This window comes from Neltuma alba, unplaced genomic scaffold (genome assembly GCF_004799145.2).
Source record: "Neltuma alba isolate B1F8T4 unplaced genomic scaffold, ASM479914v2 tig00010183_pilon, whole genome shotgun sequence".
Taxonomy (NCBI): domain Eukaryota; kingdom Viridiplantae; phylum Streptophyta; class Magnoliopsida; order Fabales; family Fabaceae; genus Neltuma; species Neltuma alba.
In genome coordinates, this window is record NW_021635124.1 from 256050 (window position 1) to 278767 (window position 22718).

A 22718-nucleotide genomic window follows, 5' to 3' on the forward strand; every position below is an offset into this window, starting at 1 on the left:
CAGCAATATGTGAGAATTTGGGAGCCGAGTAGGCGACAATGTTCCTTGCTGATCTTTGAAATCCAGCAACGGATAAGAAAAGAAGAACCTGACCCTCCCATGGTCCTCTGACCCTGAAATGGCTTTCACTTTCACTTCGACTTGTGTGAACTTCCCTCACCTTCAATCCTTTTCTCTGCTTGTCACATTTAGAGCGCATCCGAATTTCTCTTCATGTTTTGCTCCTCTCAGACCTAAACGAAATAGAAAACATTCGTCATTCATCAATGCTTTGTCGAATTCAGTTGTTGAATCTGGTAATGGAGCTGTAATGACCTCTGAGAAGCCAGATAGCACTTATGGAAAACAGTACTTCCCCCTCGCTGCTGTTGTGGGCCAAGTATTAGATTTGATTCTTTATCTGTTGTGTGCTTACTTGAAATTTTTTTTGTAAGTGTCGGTTCATAATTTGCATGTTTTATTCGGGAAAATAGTTTATGCTTATTGATTCTAATAAAACGCGTTCTTTTTAAGAGTTCCTTGGTATCAAGAAATTGTCTAAAGTGTCTATTATTTCAATCCACTAGTACATTGATCATAATACATCTATATAGTATCCTCCTACTTTCTGCTGGCTCTAATTTCCTAAGAACTCTCATTGAATCTGTTACTCTTCAACTAACAGCTTTTCCTGCTCTCACTTGTTATGTTATTTCCCTTTAGTCGTTTTGTTACTCGACCGCTTGAATCTCATACTCTTATAAGTTGTATTTTTTTAAGAGATACATGGTGCATCAAATGGTATCTAGCTGTATGATTTTCCCCAAAAAAAAAAAATTTTTTTGTAGGAAATAATAGTTGGGGGCGGGGGGAGAAAAAAGTTTTAGTGGTAATTATTCAGATATTGGATTGTTTTTTCTTTTTTTCCCTGTTTGTTATTTTCATCACACCTAAAATCCTTATAACTTCTAATAAACATGATTAATCTATCAAACATTGATATGATATAAGCATGATATTTGAGTTTAATTATTTTTTGTTATAAATTCAAGTTTAATTATCAATACATAAGTATTGTGCTATTCCTGTCTTCTCTTTGACATCAATTATTATTTTCTTGAAGAATGAAATCTACTAATTCCAATAAGTTTGCAGGATGCTATAAAGACTGCTCTTTTGCTTGGAGCCATTGACCGTGGGATTGGAGGTATTGCCATATCAGGAAGGCGAGGAACTGCCAAAACTGTAATGGCACGTGGATTGCACGCAATACTACCGCCCATTGAAGTAGTAGCTGGATCAATAGCAAATGCAGATCCATCCTACCCAGAAGAGTAAGACCGCTGGTGTACATACATCTTGAGAGAGAGAGAGAGAAATCCAAGGAGAGTTGTTCAAATCTCCATTGCATGAAATCCTACATATATTCTCCATCTTATTATACAAGGGCACTTGTTAAAAATTGACTTTCCCACTTAGAGGAAGCTAATCAGTTTCCATTTCTCAAGTCTTTTCATAGTCTTTTGTAGTCCAAGGTCGTAAAAAGATGAAGCAGCTGATATGGCCCTGCCTACCCAAAGAGACTCCCAAATAAGTTAGTTCCAAGATAGAAACCCAGCTTGCAATCCAAGCTGATTCTCCTGCAATCCTTTCTTGAAAATTAATGTGTTTCAAATCGGCCTCAGAAAGGTTGATATTGTGGCCAGAAAGAACCTCAATGACTTGTTTAGGGTGGACAATTCAATACTGACTGAGTATTTTGGAAAATCTTGATAGAATTTTTAGTTTTGGGTGAGATTAAAGCATACGTGACCTGACTGGCAATTCAATTTGTTTTTTTTTTTCAATCTATTTTTAACTTTTTGTGTAAATCTAACATTTTTTTATTTTCCAAGTTACCAAAAAATTGTTTAGAAAGCATGTGATGCTAATGAAGAGGTTACTAATTGTAGATGGGAAAATGGACTTTCTCAACGTGTGGAATATGATTCTGCTGGTAATATTAAAACTCAGATTGTCAAGTCTCCCTTTGTTCAGGTACTATTCTGGGAAGAAGCCTTCCACTGCAATTGCAAATAATAGATAAAAATTCAAAGACTTTTCTTCTTGTTCTTATCACTAATGAAATTCTTCTTTTCCTAAAATGAAATCCATGATTCATTCATGCTGCAGATTCCTCTTGGAGTCACAGAAGACAGACTCATTGGATCAGTTGATGTTGAGGAGTCTGTGAAAACAGGAACAACCGTTTTCCAACCTGGCCTGTTGGCAGAAGCTCATAGAGGTGTTTTATACGTTGATGAAATTAATCTTTTGGACGAGGGTATTAGTAATTTGCTCCTCAATGCATTGACTGAAGGAGTTAATGCTGTTGAAAGAGAGGGAGTAAGTTTCCGACACCCGTGCAGGCCACTTTTGATTGCCACTTACAACCCAGAAGAGGGTGATGTGCGGGAACATTTACTAGATCGCATTGCAATTAACTTGAAGTAATGGCCTTATGTCTTGCTAATATAATGAGTTATAAAATAATTGATTATCTTTCTTATTCGAAATTGTGAACCTCTCTGCAGTGCAAGTCTTCCAATGAGCTTTGAAGACCGTGTTGCAGCTGTTGGGATTGCTACACAGTTTCAGGAAAACAGTAATGAGATATTTAAAATGGTAGAAGAAGAAACAGAAAATGCAAAAACTCAGGTACCTCTTCCTTTGGGAGGTAAAATGAAGAGAAGAAAGTTAGGACTTATCTGTTTTCATTATTAGGTGTAAACACCCTTTAGAGTTCTTGTCTACCCAAGTAGGAGAGATTTTCACTTGTATATGGCATGACAGAAGTAGTGCACTAGGCAAATGGGGAAGGTCATAATGACATTGATAAATATTGCATGCTGGGACCCAAATCTGAAATTGTTAATTTGATTCTCTCATCTTGGATATGATATAGTAGGGAGTTTGATAAATATTGCATGCTGGGATCCAAATCTGAAATTGTTAATTTGTTCCTCTCATCTTGTATGTAATAGAGTAGTGGACCACAAGCAAAGTGTGCTTCAACCTAAGTCCTGTGTGCATTCTTTTCCTCTCTTGCTTTCTCTTGTTTCAGATGTTTCTGAGGTGTATTTTATGTTCAGTTATAGCCTTGCTGGACAGAATAACCTGATAAACGTTTCATTTGGTTAATATTTCATGGTGCAGATCATTTTGGCTAGAGAGTATCTAAAGGATGTTACTATTGGGAGAGACCAATTAAAGTACCTTGTTATGGAAGCTCTACGAGGTGGTTGCCAGGTTATTACCCTACAACTTTGCATAAATTTCATTGTGCACTTGTGCATGCATGTATATGTACTGATTCTTTTATTCTGATGCACATGATCTGCCGCTGCAGAGAACCTCAAGTTATAGCTGCTATTAAAATCTAAAATATATTGCATGCATTTTGTTGTTCTCTTATTATTCTTTTTAACTGTGGCAAAACTAGTTCTACTCCGTTTTATCAAGTTATTAAACTCACAAATGCTTTGCATTAAAAAAAGATAATTAAACTGACCAATGCTTCATTATTGTGTACTTATGCAGATGTAAAAGTCCTCCCAAGTTTTAGTTGCAGTAGTAATTCTGAAATTTAAACTTCATCTAAGTATAGGATGAGACACCCTTGTTTGAAACACTTGTAATTTTGGGATCCCAACAGACGTCTTCTCATGCATAGTGTTCTTGGGCAAGAATATTCAATGTGAGAAAAGATGCCATTTCCAGATATGCCCTCTTCCCCTCTTTATGATGTATATGCATGAATAGAATGCGTCCTATGTTTTGCATCTTTAACGGGGCGGTTCTTTGAGCAAATTATATAGAAATACATATATAATGTCATAACATTCATGCCTGCCACATAACATAAACGGTAAACCTGTAGTTGGAGAGGAGTGAGGCAGATGGAGCACTAAATGGAAACTAGGCAGCATAACAAAGACAGAAGTTAGTGACCTGCTGTTGTAACGTGTAATTTAAGAAGGATGATACCAAGGAAAGTTTGATTTACTGCTTAAAAGATTATGACCTGTTTGTTTAGTCATTATCCATATTCTATATTCAGGATACGTAACAAGTGATTTATCATTGCATTAGTAGGGACCAAGCCAGCTTGAAAGCCTTATTCTGTGGATTTCTTTCACGTACAGTTGAACTTATGTTTGGACTACAGGGACACAGAGCTGAGCTATATGCTGCCCGTGTTGCAAAGTGCTTGGCTGCTTTAGAGGGACGTGAACAAGTTAACATCGAGGACCTGAAAAAAGCTGTATGTTCAAATTTTATATCCTGCAGTTTGGTTCAATGCTTTGATACCGAGACAAAGTAATCAGAATTCTTCTATTGTGTTCAATGAGGCAGACTACATTGGTATTTATAGACACAATAGGGATTATCTTGGTTGCAAAATTAGAATTAGGGATTTTATGGCCTAATGAAATGACAATTCTAAGAGTCACTTTAGTTAGTATCTCATAATGACTAAAGGAATGGGATTGTGAGAAGAATGGGTGATTGAGATTGAGATGGTGAAATAGTAAAATATTGACTCATGCTCAAGGGAGCATTCTGGTCTTAATGGCTGTCACGAGTTATACCTTCCACTTGGTTGAATTGAATGGAAGAGAGTTTGCCCATGGTTTGGTTATAATACTCTAGAAGTTTAATAAACTTCATAATCGGATTGCTTTATTTCATATGTACTGTACAGAATTTATACATATCTGAGTTGTATCCAGGAGATTTGGATATGATTATACAGAGAGAGATATTCGGGATAGGGAGAGATAATAGGAAGATTTAAATCTACTCTAATTCCCCAAAATCTGCCTATTAATGAGGGAAAATAATTATTTTCATATTAACTACACTTCCCCTCAAGTTGGGTCATAGATACTAATTATGTTCACTTGCTTATGAAAATTTCAAAAAGATCTTTTAGTAGCCCTTTGGGGAGGATGTCTGCTAGTTGCTGTTTTGAGGTTATGTAGGATAAGCATATAATCCCATCTTCCACTTTTTCACGAATGAAGTGTTGGTCAACATCAATGTGCTTGGTTTTGCTATGCTATACTGGAAATAGAAGGAGTAGGATTAGGTAACATCACCTGGTGAGGAGTTGCCTCCCTCCAAATGTCGGAGAAAGCTTCACGGGTAGAAGGAAGGGATGGGCGACGCAAGATGTGGCTGCGAACATCATCGAACTTTGGACTAACACCCGCAAGAAACTAAGACACGTTCTTTTTCAACACCTTGATGGTAAAGTGCAGCATCAATAGAAGAAGACCACAAGTCTAGTTCTTACCAAAGGCCACACTCCGAGCACCTTGTTTAATAGTCCAAATTTTGGTTTTAAGAGCATATAGACGAGAGAGGTCTTCACCATCAGCGTAAGAGTCTCGTACAACTTCCCAAATATCCTTCGTAGTGGAGCTCTGTTTGAGATGTGGAGACATGGCGTTGATCAACTAAGAGGACACCATGGAGTTTTCCCTGACGCACTTAGTCGTAGTAGGGGATGTGGGGTCAGATGGAGCTTTCGATGCACTGGTAAGATAACCCAGCTTCCTATGCTTGCTAACGGCCAAGCGTACCGCCTGAGCCTGTTCCCGATAGTTGCTACCTGTAAGTGATATATGTTAATTCCTATAGAGGGTACTACGGTAAATAATACTATTCAGGTGTGCACTGCCTGTGAGTTAGTTAGAGGAAAGAGAGTGTGTGGATGACGTGGCCGGGAAAAAGGGGATTATATGCTGTACCCATACTCAGTCTCAAATTGTCGAATGAATATACTTTGTCCTTTTTCTCTCTTTTTGGTAACAATAAGGTATCAGAGCTTCTTGTCCGGCCAATATCGCCACCGCCGGACACGCGATCTTCAGAACGCATTGGCGATCTAGAACACCGTCTGGAGTTGCACCAAGCTTCCATTGCCTCAGTGTCGACTCGCCTGGATCACAACTCCCAGTCGATCGACGACCTCCGCCTCACTACTTCTCGCCTGGAGCAGACAACGTCTCGTCTCAAGGACCTCATTAAGGAGATGTCCACGAAGATTTCGTCCCTGTGCTCCTCGGGTAAACAACCTTCAGCTGATCCTAACGGTCCTGACCGAAGCTCCCACCCCATTACTCCCCCTCGTGTTACCAACTTCGGCTCCTTCCACGAACTGCAAGCCTCTGCTTCTTCTTATTCGGTTCCCACTAAACAGAGTCGTGTGGAGTTTCCGAAATTCGACGGTACTGATTTTAAGGGGTGGGCATATCGCTGTCTCCAGTTCTTCGAAGTTGATGCCACACCTCTAGAACACCGACTCCGTCTTCTAAGCATCCACCTGGAGGGCCATGCTCTGCGTTGGCATCAAACGTTTATGCGCCACCGTTCGTTCTCGGAAGTCCGCTGGGATGACTACTTTAAGCAAATGGAGCTTAAGTTTACGGACGTGCTGGAAGAGCATCCTCTCATTGCTCTTAAAAAGCTTCAACAAGCTGATGGTCTCGTCGCTGAATATGAAAAGAAATTTGATGAGTTGTTATCTGAAGTTGATATTCCAGAGGAAATCGCCATTAAACTATTCATCGGCGGGTTACGTCCTGATATTCATCAGTTCGTTCTTAATTTTGAGCCTCCCACCTTAGCCAGTGCGATGAGTTCTGCGCGACTGCAAGAAGCGTCCATCCGTGCTCTACATGCTAACGCCCTGAGCCGTGATCGCAAGTCATCTCTTCCGCCGACGGGATTAGCTGCACGCTTCGGAGAAGTTGGCTCGCGTCCTCCTCCAGCGTTGGGCTCAGCGGCAGGCCCACCTTCGGCCCAGTTGACCATTAGACCCAACACTTCGACCTCGCTCAATGCCTCTTCTCCGGCACCATATTCATCGGCTGCGTCCCACACTAAGCCCACCAGACAGACAGCTCTCGAAGAAAGAAATGGACGATCGGCGACGCAAAGGGCTATGTTACTGGTGCCCTGAGCGTTACACTAGCACCCACCGCTGCAAGGACTCCCATGTTTTTACTCTCATTATTGATGAAGACGAGGACCATTTTGAAGACGCAATCGGCGATGCACAAGGTGAAGCTGATGGCACGATTAATGCTATTGAAGGCCGAGAGAACACTTCCACAGTGAAATTGCTGGGTCGCATAAAAAATCAGCAGATCATTATACTCATCGACACTGGCAGCACCCACAATATAGTTGACGCATCTGTTGCTAAACGGCTTAAGCTTAGAATTCAAGAACGCCCTGCTGTCAGACTCACCGTGGCTGATTCTCGACAGGTTTGCCTCACTAAACAATGTACTGATTTGAATTGGGAGATGGGGGGTTCGTCCTTCACCTCTGATTTTCTAGTGATGAAAATTGGGGGTTATGATGCTATTTTGGGAACTCAGTGGCTGAGGACTTTGGGCCGTTTTTCAATGGATATGGAGTTAAAATTATTTGAATTCAAATGGAATGGTCAACTACTTACCTTACGAGGTCTTGGGTCTACAGAACAGAAGATGACAACAGAAGTTATGACTATTAAGGAAATGGTTGTGGCCAGCCATCTCTACCTTATACATATTCCATCTCAATTGCAAGTTGGATTAGATTCAGCCTCTCCACTCTCTGCAGAGCAACAGTCGGCTCTACAACAGCTTTTAGATAATTTTGCTGATGTCTTTGAAGAGCCTAATTGCTTGCCTCCTTCCCGTAAATTCGATCATTCTATTCCACTTGTCATTGACAGACCAATTAGTTGTCGACCTTATAGGTACGGACCCATTCAGAAAACTGAGATTGAGAATCAGATTCAACAAATGCTAGAAAATGGCATTATCCGAGAGAGCTCTAGTGCTTTTGCAGCCCCAGTAGTATTGGTGCAAAAGAAGGAGGGAACATGGAGATTCTGTGTTGATTACAGGAAACTGAATGAGGCTACAGTAAAGAATAAATTTCCCATCCCTATTATTGATGAATTATTAGATGAGTTGACAGGGGCTGCCTATTTTTCTAAATTGGATTTAAGGGCTGGGTATCATCAGATACGAATGAGGGAGGAGGATATTCCAAAAACTGCTTTTAGGACTCATGAGGGGCTTTATGAATTTTTGGTCATGCCTTTTGGGTTGACTAATGCTCCGGCCACTTTTCAGGGGCTCATGAATTCTGTTTTCAAAGTCTACTTGCGCAAGTTCATACTGGTTTTCTTTGATGACATACTAGTGTATAGCAAGGATTGGACCACTCACTTACAGCACTTGGAAATCACTCTACTGACCTTGCGACAACATAAACTATTCGCTAAATCATCTAAGTGCACCTTTGCTGCCACGCAAATTCACTATTTGGGTCATCTTATTTCTGCCCAGGGTGTTCAAGCTGATCCACGTAAGCTGGATGCCATTTCTTCATGGCCAGTGCCTACTTCTATTCGAGAGTTACGTGGCTTCCTTGGGCTTACAGGATACTATAGGCGTTTTATTAGACACTACGGGTCCATTTGTAGGCCCTTAACTGAACTGTTGAAGAAAAATGAGAAATTTGCCTGGTCAGAGGTTGCTAATCAGGCTTTCCACACTCTTAAGAAGGCTATGATGTCCCCTCCGGTCCTTGCTTTACCCAATTTTGATGATACTTTTGTCATTGAAACAGATGCCTCAGGTTATGGGTTAGGTGCTATCCTCTCACAAAATGGCCACCCTTTGGCTTATGCTAGCAAGGCTCTTCCTTCCAACAAGAAACCCCTTTCAGCTTATGAGCGAGAAATCCTTGCAATTATATTTGCTGTTAAACAATGGAGGTCCTATTTATGGGGACGCAAATTCACTATTAAGACCGATCACTTGCCCTTGAAACATCTACTGGAGCAGCGGGATCTTAGCCAGGAGCAATTTAAATGGCTCCATAAATTATGGGGCTTGCACTATGAGATAGTATATAGGAAGGGCAGTGACAATGTAGCTGCAGATGCCCTCTCTCGACGCTCCGAGGGTTCCTGCTTGGCCTTGTCTATTCCTGTTTCTCCTCTCTATGAAAGAGTCCGTGACTCCTGGTTGACTGATGATAAGTTACAGAACTTGATTAAAACACTGGAACAAGATCCAGCAACTCATTCGAAGTATACTTGGCAGCATCAGTTACTTAAGCGCAATGGCAAACTGGTTGTGGGGTCTGATTGTGAGCTTAGGACTCAATTGTTGCAATTTTTTCATGCTGACAGCATTGGGGGGCATTCTGGCATTCATCCTACCTTCAAAAGACTTGCTTCTTTTTTCTATTGGAAAGGAATGGAGAAGGACGTCCGTAATTTTGTTCGTGCATGTACTGTGTGTCAGCGTTTCAAACTAGAATTGATAGCCTCCCCGGGACTTCTTCAACCTCTTCCTATCCCTGATCACATCTGGTCTGAATTATCCATGGATTTCATTGGGGGCCTTCCAAAATCTTACTCTAAAACTGTTATATTGGTGGTAGTGGACCGGCTCTCTAAGGCAGCCCATTTCGTAGCTCTTAAACATCCCTTCACAGCAGTAGATGTGGCCCGGGTATTCATGGATAATATTGTTAAATTACATGGGTTCCCAAAATCTATTGTTTCGGACGGGGATCCTATTTTTTGTGGGAAATTCTGGAAGGAACTTTTTAAACTGTATGGAGTTAAACTCCACTATTCTTCTGCATATCATCCTCAAATGGATGGGCAAACAGAAGTCCTCAATCGTTGCTTGGAGTGTTATCTTCGTTGTATGATTGGCGATTTTCCCAAACAGTGGGTCAAATGGCTTCCTTTAGCTGAATTATGGTACAACACTACATATCATTCTGCAATTGGTATGTCTCCTTTTGAAGCCGTTTATGGGGTGGCACCTCCTGTGCATTTACCTTACATAGCTGGCGACTCTTCCAATGAGTTGGTTGATCGAACTTGTTTGTCACGTGAGCTGGTTCTACAACTTCTCAAACAGCATTTGCTCAAGGCACAACATAGAATGATACAGCAGGCTAATAAACACAGAACTGAATGCCATTTTTCTGTGGGAGATATGGTTTATCTCAAGTTACACCCCTTTAGAAGAAATTGCTGAACAACTCTTCTCTTCATAAACTTGCTACTCGCTATTTTGGACCATTTAAGGTTCTGAAGAGAATAGGGAATGTTGCTTATGAATTGAATTTACCACCAGAGACTAGGGTGCATCCGGTATTTCATGTCTCCCTTCTTAAGAAACATGTGGGGCCTTCTGGTACTTTAGCTCCATCCCTTCCTCCAATGGATGCTGATGGTCACTTCATGTTGGAACCTGAGGAGCTCTTAGGGAGGAAAATCGTCAAGAGGCATAACCTTCCTGTCACGCAAGTTCTGGTGCGCTGGAAATATTCTCAACCAGAGGACGCTACATGGGAAGATCTCTCTGCTATCCAGCAACAATTCCCAGACTTTGACACCTCGGCACCTCCTTCCAACACCATCCTTGTGGACAAGGATCTTCTCTAAGGGGGGGAGTATTTGATATATGTTAATTCCTATAGAGGGTACTACGGTAAATAATACTATTCAGGTGTGCACTGCCTGTGAGTTAGTTAGAGGAAAGAGAGTGTGTGGATGACGTGGCCGGGAAAAAGGGGATTATATGCTGTACCCATACTCAGTCTCAAATTGTCGAATGAATATACTTTGTCCTTTTTCTCTCTTTCTGGTAACAGTAAGTTTCTCAGAGACGATCATGATTGGTGATAGGTCATTGCTAGCAGTCAAACTTGAAGGAAGTGCAACATTAGATGGGTGTGACGTGGAGGATGACTTTAGAGATTCCATCATTGTTGACTCGTTCGAGTATGGGAACAGAACGGGCAAATATGAATTTGGAGAATTATTAGGTCAGAACCAATAGGGCTTTGACACCATCTAGAAGTTTAATGAACTTTATAATTTGATTGCTTTATTTTGTAGGCGTTATACAGAATTTGTATACGACTAAGGTGTATCTAGGAGATTTGGATGTGATTATACAGAGAGAGATATTCGGGATAGGGAGAGATAGCAGGAAGATTTAAATCTACTCTAATCCCCTAAAATCTGCCTATTAATGAGGGAAAATAATTATTTTCATATTAACTACAAATACCTTGTGCAATTTGGATAAAAATATCAGACTAGTGAGTTCCTGGGCTTTATCCTAGTTTATACAATAGAATGGGGTACAATAAAGCAAGTCTTTTAGCCTCCTAACTTAATGCAACAAAGCAGACAATAAGACTAGAAAGATAGTGAAACCAGCTCTAGAACAGCTGACAAAAGAAAAGGAGCAGGAGAAAGACTTGCAACAAAACACAAGATTAAGCTCATGAAAGCATGGTCACCAATACAAACAAATAAAGGAATTAATGCCTCAAAATGGGGAAGATAGTAAAGCCCGAGAATGGTCATGTGCTAGATACTGAAGAACAAACTGCTCAAGGCATTGAGTAAAGGTTCAATGTTTGACCGTAGTTGAATAAGTCCTAATTAAATTAATGTATTTTTAAATATATACCAACTATTATAAATAATAAAAATAAAAGAAAACAATAAAAATATGTTAAAAGTAAAAGAAAATAAAGTGAGGAAAAATAAGAAGTAAAATTATAATTTAAAAATTGAGTGAATTTGTCATGTTTTTAAAATTTAAAATACATAATTATATGATGCAAGGTTTCAATATTGTATGTTGTTTTTAATTTATAATCTTAGAATACATGTGTGTGCACGCACACGCATATGTCTTGCCTATTTGCTCATTTTTTCTTTTTCCAATGCTTATTAGGTATAGATATGCATAAATCATAGTTTATAATGAATAATATATATATATATATATATATATATAAAATACATGATCTGTTCAGCCAATTGACCCATCGGTTTTACTGGTTCAACACCAATTCAATATTTCTGTAGTTTGGCTATTATTTCGGATGGACTTGTGACTAGTTTATCAATTATCTGACTGGTTTGGTTTGGTTTTTAACACTAGTCATGAGTTAAACGTGATTTCCAATGAAATTAATTATCTAAAACATAAGTGGTGATGCTAAAAAATGGTTTAAGGCAGACTGACGAAAGGGACTAAGACATTAGTTTGTAGGGTTTTCAATTAATCAGCCTTCTATGTATTGACCAACAATAATCAATCCTAACTGTAAAGGATTAATGCTCCTGACTCCCCATCAAGATAAGAGGACGCCCGTCCTGGACCCAAAAAAAAAGAAAAGAAAGTGAATGTAAAGTCAAAGACCAAATTGCAGGGACTTATTACCACATTAAAATGGCTATTTGTGCTCACTGCATCTCAATAAGTTTTAGGGTAAGGCTATAGAGAATGTTCTTTGGTACTTGCTAAGCTGTTTATGGTCTCCACTTGTACTATTTATGGACGTTGCATGAAAAACTCAAACCTCTTGATAAATACTTTAGAATTTATTTTATTCTTTAATCCTTTTACATCTTCATTTTATCTGATTTCTTTCCTTCATTGGGCCGATAATACTTTTATGCTTTAAATTGATACATGATACATATATATTTATATGATCTAATTCTTATAGAAAAATGAAAATTCTAAGGTGTTCTTTTATTCAACTTTCTGTGTAAAGAACAACAGCTGAACGGTCCTTTTTGCATTTGTATAAAAGTATTAATTAGTTGTTCGTGTCCTAGATAATGCATATAATAGAATCATGGGTTGACCTAACTTTGAATGTCACTGAGTCCACTGTAATGTTCTGTATTCCATGATTGGATTTATCACCATGATACCAAGACAAGGAGCATTGGTTCCCCCCCCCCCCCCCAAAAAAAAAAATTGTTCATAAATTTCATCTAAAGCAAAATGAAGGGCTCCATTTATAGGTTTGCAAACGAAAAGTTCTTAGCAATTGTGCTTCTCTAGATAGTGTCTAATATCTTGGGATCGTGGATTGAATTGAATTTCAGAAACAAGTGCTAAGTTCCATTATCAGATTAGTTTCTTCATAATGAAAAATCAAATTATTAGCACCAGTCTTCCTCTGCAAAATCTTATTGATCATAAAATATAAGCTACATTTTTGTTCATCATTTGTTGATAAACATCCTATCTGATTATTTGTGCATCATATATTTTCTGATACAGGTAGAGCTGGTAATTCTGCCTCGTTCAATTCTTAATGAGAACCCTCCAGAGCAACAAAATCAGCCGCCTCCCCCTCCTCCTCCTCCACAAAACCAGGAATCTGGGGAGGAGCAGAATGAAGAGGAAGAACAAGAGGTTCAACTGTATTTTATTTCAAGTTAATGTTCATATTGACTGTAATTTCCTCTTTGGTATGGAACCGTTGTTGTCAATGCATAGTATAGTTCACCTTTAACTCCAAATGTTGGTTATGTCAAGTCCACTGTATCTCCTGTATTTCAAAAGGAATGTGTGCATATGAATGTGTTTATAACATATTTTGGTTTCTAAGAAATCTCTTTTTTCCTCATGAAAATGATGCTTTCACATCTATTATAATCTCTATGCCTTTTTAATTTTGGTCTATTTTCTCCAAACAGGATGAAAATGATGAAGAGAATGAACAGCAGCAAGAGCAAATTCCTGAGGAGTTTATCTTTGATGCGGAAGGGGGCTTGGCGGATGAAAAACTTCTCTTTTTTGCCCAACAAGCACAGAGACGACGTGGGAGGGCTGGAAGAGCAAAAAATGTCATATTTTCAGAGGATAGAGGTCGATACATTAAGCCAATGCTTCCAAAGGTTGGTAGTGGTACTTCTCACATGTAAATATTTTTAGATATAAGCTCAAGTATGTCTCATTGGCTTCTAAATCGTGACAAGTACCATTCAGTCATATACTCACGTTATGAAATATTAAGAAATTAGTAGGGTGTAGGTTGAAAAAACTTGGCCTATTTGGAGTTATTAAAAATTTAGAAAAATCTTGAAAAAACTTGGCCTATTTAGAGGTATTAGAAATTTAGAAAAATCTTTTAAGTTGTGAAATAATTCCTCGTGGCACAGACAAAAGTAAAGTAAATTATATTTGTGTTAGTAATAAATATACAGAGTTTGGGAGCCCACAATGTTGACGCCATCCTCAATTCATCCATGATATGTTTAGTTTCTTTACCACTCTTGGTTATGACTAACTTTTGCTTCATTGTTTCCTTTACCACGTGGTTTCTGATTTGTAAAAGATACAAGAGTAGTCAGGTTAGTTAGGTAGCCAATGGCTATAAATAAAGGGATTAGGGGCTAAATGTAATATGATTTGGCTAACGGACAGTGGTCCCCTATTTTCTCTGGCTCTCCCGTCTCTCTCCCTCACTTCTGTGTTCACTCTTCTTCTCTTATTTCATTCTTCTTCTTCCTGTTTCCCAATTTTCTTTATTCCTTCTATCGTTATGCAACAATGTTCCATTCAAAGAGACTTGATGACCGTCTAATGAAATAGTAAGAAGAAAAAGGTAATCTGAATGGGATCTTTGGTTTACTCAGTCAGCCACCTGAACTATCTTGCATATAGATTGATTGAGTGAGATACACATTGGATATCCTACAGGTTCTAGCAGAAAATAATATATACTTTACCATAAAAGCCCTTGCAATTATGACAGGCTGAAATGTTCATATGGATTAAGATTTCACAAAATTCTCAGAGGGTAAGAAAGACTTGCCTATGAAGTTCTATTAAGAATGAGGCTAAGGAAATAGTTATCTGTAGCGCGTTCAAAGTTTGTGTTTGTAGTATCAGACTAACTACTTGGCATTCTTTTTTAGTTTTTTATACACATTGTCATTAAGTGTTTTTATATTATATATATATATATTCATTTTTAATTTTCCTTTCCCCTTCTTCCTAGCCTTTGCTCTCCCTATATCTCCAATCCAGAGTTAAATTTCTTGATTAGTTTGTACTTATTTCCTTCATTAACCATTATACTTCAATTTGATTATATTCACATCCCTGAGTGATAAGTTAGGTCTCTGTATAAAAAAGTTTGTTTCAAATACAAGTACAAATTCTACTTGCTACTGTATCCAAGTACCATCATTTTTTGCAGGGCCCTGTAAAGAGATTAGCAGTTGATGCTACCCTTAGAGCAGCTGCACCATATCAGAAGTTACGGAGGGCGAGGGACTCCCAAAATAGTAGGAAAGTATTTGTTGAGAAAACTGATATGAGAGCAAAGAGAATGGCACGAAAAGCAGGAGCTTTGGTATGCATGCGCTCTCAATCATTACTTTATTTGGAAATTCATCAATCTGAAAACAGCACATTACTGATGTCACTGATCTGCAAATTGTTAGGAGTAACTGGGTCAATATAATTTTCTTTTCCATGGAACCAGTTTTGACAATAATATTTGTATTACGATGACAGTATCCAACCAGAGCTAACAACCTAACGATGGAGTTCTTAGTACTTGATGACGTTGGCCCAGAATACAAATTGAACCTCAAATTTGATTTATTCTTCAAAATTCAGATTGTTTTTATGTTTCCTATTAGCTATGTTGTTTGTGTTTATATGCCAGTGTCTTTGAATTGAAATATCAATAATCTCAGGTTATATTTGTGGTTGACGCAAGTGGAAGCATGGCATTGAACAGGATGCAGAATGCCAAAGGTGCCGCACTTAAGTTACTGGCAGAAAGCTATACAAGCAGAGATCAGGTGATTAGGCCACCCATTTATTCAGTATCTGAGGAATATCTATAATTATATATGATACAATGCCGTAGAAGTCTTAGAGAATAGAGGAAGGGAGCAGAAGAAAAGAGAAGGGAGAATCCAGAGTCAGAGACATGAGAGAGAAAAGGATTTCCTGGATATCATTCATTAATCATCAGTCAATAACAACATTAGGCGATCTGACTGTTAACTAACTAATCCTAAGGCTAGTTACCCAACCACCCTTAAGGCCTTGTGGACTTAGTAAGCCTTTATTTAACAAATCCCTGTGGCTCATAGAGTTAGTAATAACACTCCTAGCCCAATATTTATGATTATATAACAATATCCAACCCCCCCCCCCCCCCCAAAAAAAAAAAAAAAAAAAACTGCCCTTGGCTTCAAGGGTCTTGAATCAGGAAAGAGGGAAACTGTGCCTGTAGTTGATATAGCAGAACCCTACTAGCTTCCACTGTACCAATACTTCTGTAACAATTCTTCCCTTCCTACCAATTCTCTTGTTCAATATTATTTCTGGCTCACGAGTAGGAGGTGGTTCTGGCCAGTCTAGAGGAGGATGGCGCTGTTTCACATTAGGATGAGCATACAATTTAAGTAGGGAGAGATGAAAAGTAGAGTGTATCCTAGAATTTGGAGGTAATTCCAACATATACTCCACAGGACCAATTCTTTGCAGCACCCTATAAGGACCAAAAAATCTTGGGGCCAATTTTCGTGAGCTCCTGGAGGCTAGGAAAATCTGTTTATAGGACTGTAACTTTAGGAAAACCCACTGCCCCCCTTGAAATTCCTTATCTGTTCTGTGGGCATCCGCCTTTTGCTTCATAAGGTTCACAGCATGATGCAAATGATGTTAGGCAATTAATAAAGCCTCCTCCCTTGCTGTAAAAGACCTGTCTAAAGCTCTCACAGCTGCACTTCCTGGTAAATAAGGCACATGTAAAGGAGGTTTTTCTCCATAGAGAAGCTCATAGGGAGTTACTTTAGTAGAAGAATGATAAGTAGTATTGTATCACCATTCAGCCAAAGATAGCCATTTGCTCTGTTCCTTTGGTTTTTCCCACCACATACATCTCAAATAGGTTTCTAAGCACCTATTTAATACCTCTGATTGCCCATCAGATTGTGGATGGTATGAAGAAGTAAGCTTTTGGTCCACTCCAAAGTTTTTAAGAACTCTTGTCGAAAGTTACTAACAAACAAGGGATCACGGTCACTTAACAACCTCAACAGGAGCACCATGCAACCTATACACGTAATCTAAAAAGTGTTGAGCCAAACTTGAAGCTGAAAATGGGTGAGATAAGGGGGGAAAAAATCAGCATACTTGCTTAATCTATCTGTCATCGCCCAAATAGTATCCTTCCCATTAGATCTTGGCAATCCCTTAATAAAATCCATAGTTATACTCTCCCAAACCTTGCTAGGAATAGGAAGAGGCTGCAATAACCTCGGATAGGCTGCTGTATCATATTTACACCTTGCGTGTGTCACAATGCTTAATAAATTTCTTGACCTCTTCAAACAAATTCTTCCACCAAAAAAGTGTCTTGACCCTTTGATAAGTTTTGAGTGAAGGCATTCTAGAATTTTAGTCTTAACAGCTGTGTTATTTCCCACCACCAGTGCCATTTTTCCTCAATAATTCTCCTTCATAAGAGAATTTGGCCGCTGTACCTTGTTGTTGGAGGTTAATAACGGCCTTATTTAAAGTAGGATCTTCTTCCCAACTTGCTTTAATATCTTGCAAAAGCTGATCAGAATAGGTAGACAATGTAATTTGGAAAAGTTCCATCTTAGGCATTCTAGAGAGAGCATCAGCAACATTATTGTTGTTCCCCTTCTTATAGTGGATCTCATAGTTGTACTCCATCAATTTAGACACCCAATGCATTTGAAAAGAGGTTTTCAACTTCTGGTCCAGCAAATATTTCAAACTTTGCTGGTCCATTCTAATAACAAAAAGCCTTCCTTCCAGTTATTGATGCCAATGTTCTACTGCTTGCACTGCCGCTAGTAAGTCCTTTTCATAGATTGAGAGATTTTGGTGTCTAGGAGCCAAAGCTTTGCTGAAAAATGCAAGTGGTTGTCCTCCTTGCATCAAGACTGCACCAATCCATGTACCACAAGCATCAGTTTCCACTACAAAAGCCTTTGGAAAATCTGAAGAGTAAGAACAGGTGCTGCCACTAATGTTTCCTTTAATTTCTTGAAGGTGGTAGTTGTTTCAGGTGTCTATTTAAAGTTGTGCTTCTTTAATAAATTGGTTAGGGGCCTCACCAACTCACTATAACCCGTAATAAACCTTCTATAATATCCAGCCAGCCCCAAAAAGGCTTGGAGTTGCTTAACTAACTGTGGTTCAGGCCAATACAGCACTGCCTTGATCTTCTTAGGGTCTGTAGAGACCCCTCCCTCTTTGATAATGTCACCCAAATACTCCACTTGAGTTGCAGCAAAGGTACATTTGTTCTCCTTAACAAAATAGTGGTCCTCCCTTAATATTTGTGACACCTTCCGCAAGTGTTGGAGTTGAAGATAGATGCTGGAACTGTAAACCAAAATGTTATCAAAAAAGACCAGCACAAATTTTCTTAAAAAATTTCTGAAAATGCTGTTCATGCCTATAAAGTTACGGTGAGCCCAAAGGGCATCACTAGCCATTCATATAGTGACCGAAACATGTAAGGAATTAAAAGACACGCAGCGAAAAATAACTTTAAAATTTTTCAATTTCTTGCCCGGATCTACCGATTGTGTTTAAGTCAAGTGGTAAGAGGTGCTACCTGCGGTATTCAAATCGTTGGTGGCTCGGGGATTCCGACGTTCGGGATGCCTATGCTCTCCGTTTCAACGTGAGAAGTCGACAACTCAGATCGGCTTCCTCTACCGGTATCCACACGAACAGCTTTCAATCACGAACGACGTGCTAGTGCCTCTTGTCCTTCTAAGGTTTTTGAGAATCCATCCTCACCGTCTCTCTTTTGGCCGTTTCCTATTTGCAAACCTTTTGCACTCATCCACACGAAACCCTAGCTCCTCATATCAAATATATAAGATGCTATCGGTCTTATGAAGGACATTGGATTTCAGAATTAATCCTAAATTAATTCCGAAATTAATACATTATCATATATTGCGTAATCTGATAAGAAATCAATTAAATAAATACGGTTTGTATATGACGGAATTATATTTGATTTATTCTAATAAATCAAATTTGAGATATTATACCTTATCAATTAAAAAATGATATAGATTTAATTTATTCTTATAAATCAAATCTTATAAATATCTCTTATATCATATAATATATATATACGTGAATTTATATATATATACATCCACCCTAGATTATTCATTAAATCTGGACATATCTTAGATTCAATGAATCTGGACATCATAGCTCGTGTTGGGCTATTTTGTGTGCGACCCTATAGGCCCATATGAAGTTGGCAGTGGGCCATTTACTATAATGACTCACAGTCATAAGCGGTCTCTAGCAAGACATCACGACTACCCAAATCATATGAGGATCGATGAACGATGAACCTTTCAGACAACCATATCACGTCCCTTTTGTCACACGACATTTTGGTCATGTATGAGGCATGGAGAACGTCATCCTTCTATTCCTGACCGTTACTTTCTCGATCCCTGAGTAGTCTGAGTATAGAAATGGAACTACCTTTCCATTACAGTATGGCCATACATTTCTCAGACTCACTCATCGAGGGGCCCAGTAATATCTCTCCACGAATGTGAGGGACAAATTCCATCTTGACCATTCACATTCCTCCATATGAAAAACCACTAAGCCTGAACATAGTCTTTATGATCACTCGGTCAAAAGTGACTTTTGACTAGGTTAAAACTGAGCGTTTCTCATATAGGAATCGATGATGATCTCAGGTCAAATGGTATAGTGACATGGTTTGTATATGAGAGAAGTTTATGACTTAACCCATGCAGCTCTCTCATAGCGGGTCGGTCCAACACTTTGTACTCTTACATGTGCCTATGACTTTGATTTATATCTCATACATCTTCAAAGTCATACTGGTCTTATTTCATCTCTGCTCCCATATAGATGACCGACCAAGGACATTTAGGATAAAATCATGAGTTATCTAAGGATAGTCATCACAGTAAACATGCAAATAATATAATAACATAATTAAGAAATTCATAAATCAACAATGTTCATAGCACAATGATTAGTCCCTAGGGCACAATTTCCAACAAAATGAGTCTTAAAAGCTGTGTTGTAAGTGTCATTAGGCTCCATTTGAATTTGGTGTTCCCCTGCTCTCAAATCTAATTTTGTATACCATCTAGCCTCCTTAAGCTCATCCAACAATTCTTCCACTAAAGGAGTAGGACATGTATTCTTGACAGTTCTCTTATTGAGCTCACAAAAATCAATGCACATTCTCTATGAGCCATCTTTCTTCTTTACTAGGAATATTGGAGAGGCAAATGGAGAAGCACTTTCTTAAATAACTCCATTTTTCAGAAGCTCATTTACTTGCCTTTCTATTTTGTCTTTTTGGATAGCCAGGTACTAATACGACCTTAGATTAACTGGGTTAGACCCTTCTTGTAAAATCATAAGGTGGTTATGACCTTCCCTTAATGGTGGAAGTGGTTTAGGTTCAGGAAACACATCCCTAAACTCCTTTAATAACTGTCTCACACCATTCCTGGCATCATTCTTCTCATCATGCAGCAATTTTAAGACTTGATCCCCTCCTCCTTCAAAAGCTTGCAATAGGAGGAGCTGGCTGTCTTCTTCTAATTAGTTGTCTAATGTATTCACCCAATTGACAATTTTCTTGACAAGTGGGTTGTAGGGTACACAAGTCATCCTTGTACCAAAAGGTCATAGCCATGTTGTCATAGTCCCATGAAGCATGATGAACTATCCCCTTCAACCATTTGATCCCTAGAACAATGTCATATGTTTTAATGCCCATTATCCTTAGATCCTGTTCAAATTCCTTACGTTTCATACTCCATTTGAAGTTTCTCCACTAACCATAAACCTTCAACCTACTCCTTCCAGCTACACCAACTTTTGCTATAAAGGTTAGACCACCCTTCCATCCCAGTTTCCTGGCTAGTTGCAAGTCAGGATAATCGTGAGTTGCTCTATCATCGATTAAGATCTAAATAGGACGCTTACCCACTTAACCTTGCAGTCTCATGGCAGAAAGACTCTCAGTGCCTTGAATGGCATGTAGAAAAATCTGCAAACACTTAGAGTCTTCTTCTGAAGTTCCCACAATCTCTTCTTCAGCAACGCCTTCTTCTCCATCAGGTTCCAGTTCCATCAAATGTAGCTCAAGTTTCTGCCTTTGGGGACAATTATGTCTTTTTGTAAATTTTTGGTGACAATAAAAATAGAGACCTTGAGCACAATGTTTGTCGACCTCTTCAGGGGTCATTTTCTGTGAGTGTTGAGTTTGTTTCGAGATGTACTCCTTTGTGAACACTGCAGGATGGTTTTGGGCTGAAGGAGTAATCATGGGCCCATTAGAGAGTGACCCATTAATAAAAGAGGAAGCTTTCGAGGACCACTACCTGTCCCCTGATGCAGCCACATCCCAAGAAGGCTTCTTGGAAGCTGGCTTCCACTCTGTGTTGTGGCGTAAATTCACCTTGTGTATCTTCGCTTTACTTCATGCTTCAGCTATGGTCTGGGGTTGCAAGATTCTCACCTGTCGAGTCGCAGACCTTCAACAAAGGCTTAAATCACATGTCACTGGAAGCTGTAGCTTGTAGAAAAAGTTATCGAAGGCGTTGTTGTAGTCGTCCAAGGAGCTCATTTGTTTTAAACGTTTTAATTTGGCCATAAGTTCTTCAGAGACTGCACTGAAGCATTTCTTGATCACGACATGATACTCTGGCCAAGTCAATAGCTCACTCTCGAAGCCTTCTTCCATCGTCAAGTGCCATACATAGGCTTTGTTGTCCAAGTGCAAGCTAGCAATGGTAACCTTCCATTCTTCTGGAGTTTCATCAAGTTGGAAGCAACACTCATATTTGGCAAACCACTTGATGACATCGCTGTGTTGAAGATGGGGAAAATCCATTTTGGTGAATCGCGTGGGTGGGTGATAGTCTTGGTCACCTGTTCTTGGGCATTCATAGTGAGGATGATCCTCATGTCTACCCTTGTTGCGTACTAGATTCACAATCTTGCTGGAGGTTGGCAGGTTGAGTCGTCAAAGCTTTAACGGCACCGTGTAAAACCTTTAATTAACGTAGTTCTTGTAATTCTACCTCAATGGCTTGCAAGCGATCATTCGAAGCTTTGGACATCTTCAAACCGCTGGACTGTGAACCGATTGTGGGCATAAGAGCCAAGGAAAAACTGGCTCTAGATACCACAGATACAATGCTGTAGATGTCTTAGAGAATAGAGGAAGGGAGTAGGAGAAGAGAGAAGGGACAATGTAGAGTCGCGGACATGGGAGAGAGAAGAATTTCCTAGATATCATTCATCAATCATTAGTCAATAACAACATTAAGCTTTCTGACTAATATATATAGGTGCCAGCCATGTAATGTACTAACTAACTAATCCTAAGGCTAATTACCTAACTAACCTTGAGGCCTTATGGACTTAGTAAGACTTTATTTAATAAATCCCTGTGGCTCATAGAGTTAGTAATATCACTCTAGCCCAATATTTATGATTATATAACAATATATGCCTTGTGAAATTTACGCCTCATATTGTGGGAGCATTTGTATTTGCCTGTCCACCCTTTTGGTTTCTTCTGGGAGATGTTTGACGAGTCTATGGAACTGTTCTATTCTAGTTAAAATGCTATAGAAATTGCCCCCGCCCCCCTGACGCCCACCCCTACCCCTTTCTGGAATTTACAATTGAATACTGGTTTCTGGTTGTCTCATTTCTCAATACTAGTTATAGTTCATTATACATGTTAAGGAATTTAGTTGCAGCAAGGGATCTCTAGGACCAAGGGGGAACTAA

General features: G+C 39.1%; 1 protein-coding gene and 1 long non-coding RNA gene across 4 annotated transcripts in view; one reads left to right on the top strand and one right to left on the bottom strand.

Annotated features, from left to right (window-relative positions):
• Positions 1 to 22718, top strand: part of LOC114754695 (magnesium-chelatase subunit ChlD, chloroplastic) — a 25469-nt gene continuing 2751 nt past the window's right edge. The window contains exons 1-11 of one of the 3 annotated variants that reach the window (XR_003741232.1): positions 1 to 379; positions 1135 to 1313; positions 1932 to 2016; positions 2152 to 2468; positions 2553 to 2676; positions 3175 to 3267; positions 4187 to 4282; positions 13158 to 13292; positions 13577 to 13777; positions 15085 to 15240; positions 15590 to 15697. Coding sequence is in view for 2 of the 3 variants with exons in the window: in XM_028943503.1 (XP_028799336.1) it covers positions 119 to 379; positions 1135 to 1313; positions 1932 to 2016; positions 2152 to 2468; positions 2553 to 2676; positions 3175 to 3267; positions 4187 to 4282; positions 13158 to 13292; positions 13577 to 13777; positions 15085 to 15240; positions 15590 to 15697 (1755 nt within the window). In the remaining variant the exon portion in view is untranslated. The remainder of the gene's footprint in view (positions 380 to 1134; positions 1314 to 1931; positions 2017 to 2151; positions 2469 to 2552; positions 2677 to 3174; positions 3268 to 4186; positions 4283 to 13157; positions 13293 to 13576; positions 13778 to 15084; positions 15241 to 15589; positions 15698 to 22718) is intronic. The other 2 variants (XM_028943503.1, XM_028943504.1) reach the window with 2 other exon arrangements.
• LOC114754696 (uncharacterized) overlaps positions 18093 to 22718 on the bottom strand; it is an 11894-nt gene continuing 7268 nt past the window's right edge. The window contains exons 2-3 of the long non-coding RNA XR_003741233.1: positions 21961 to 21970; positions 18093 to 18103 (exon numbers count right to left, since the gene is read on the bottom strand). This is a non-coding gene — a long non-coding RNA (uncharacterized LOC114754696). The remainder of the gene's footprint in view (positions 18104 to 21960; positions 21971 to 22718) is intronic.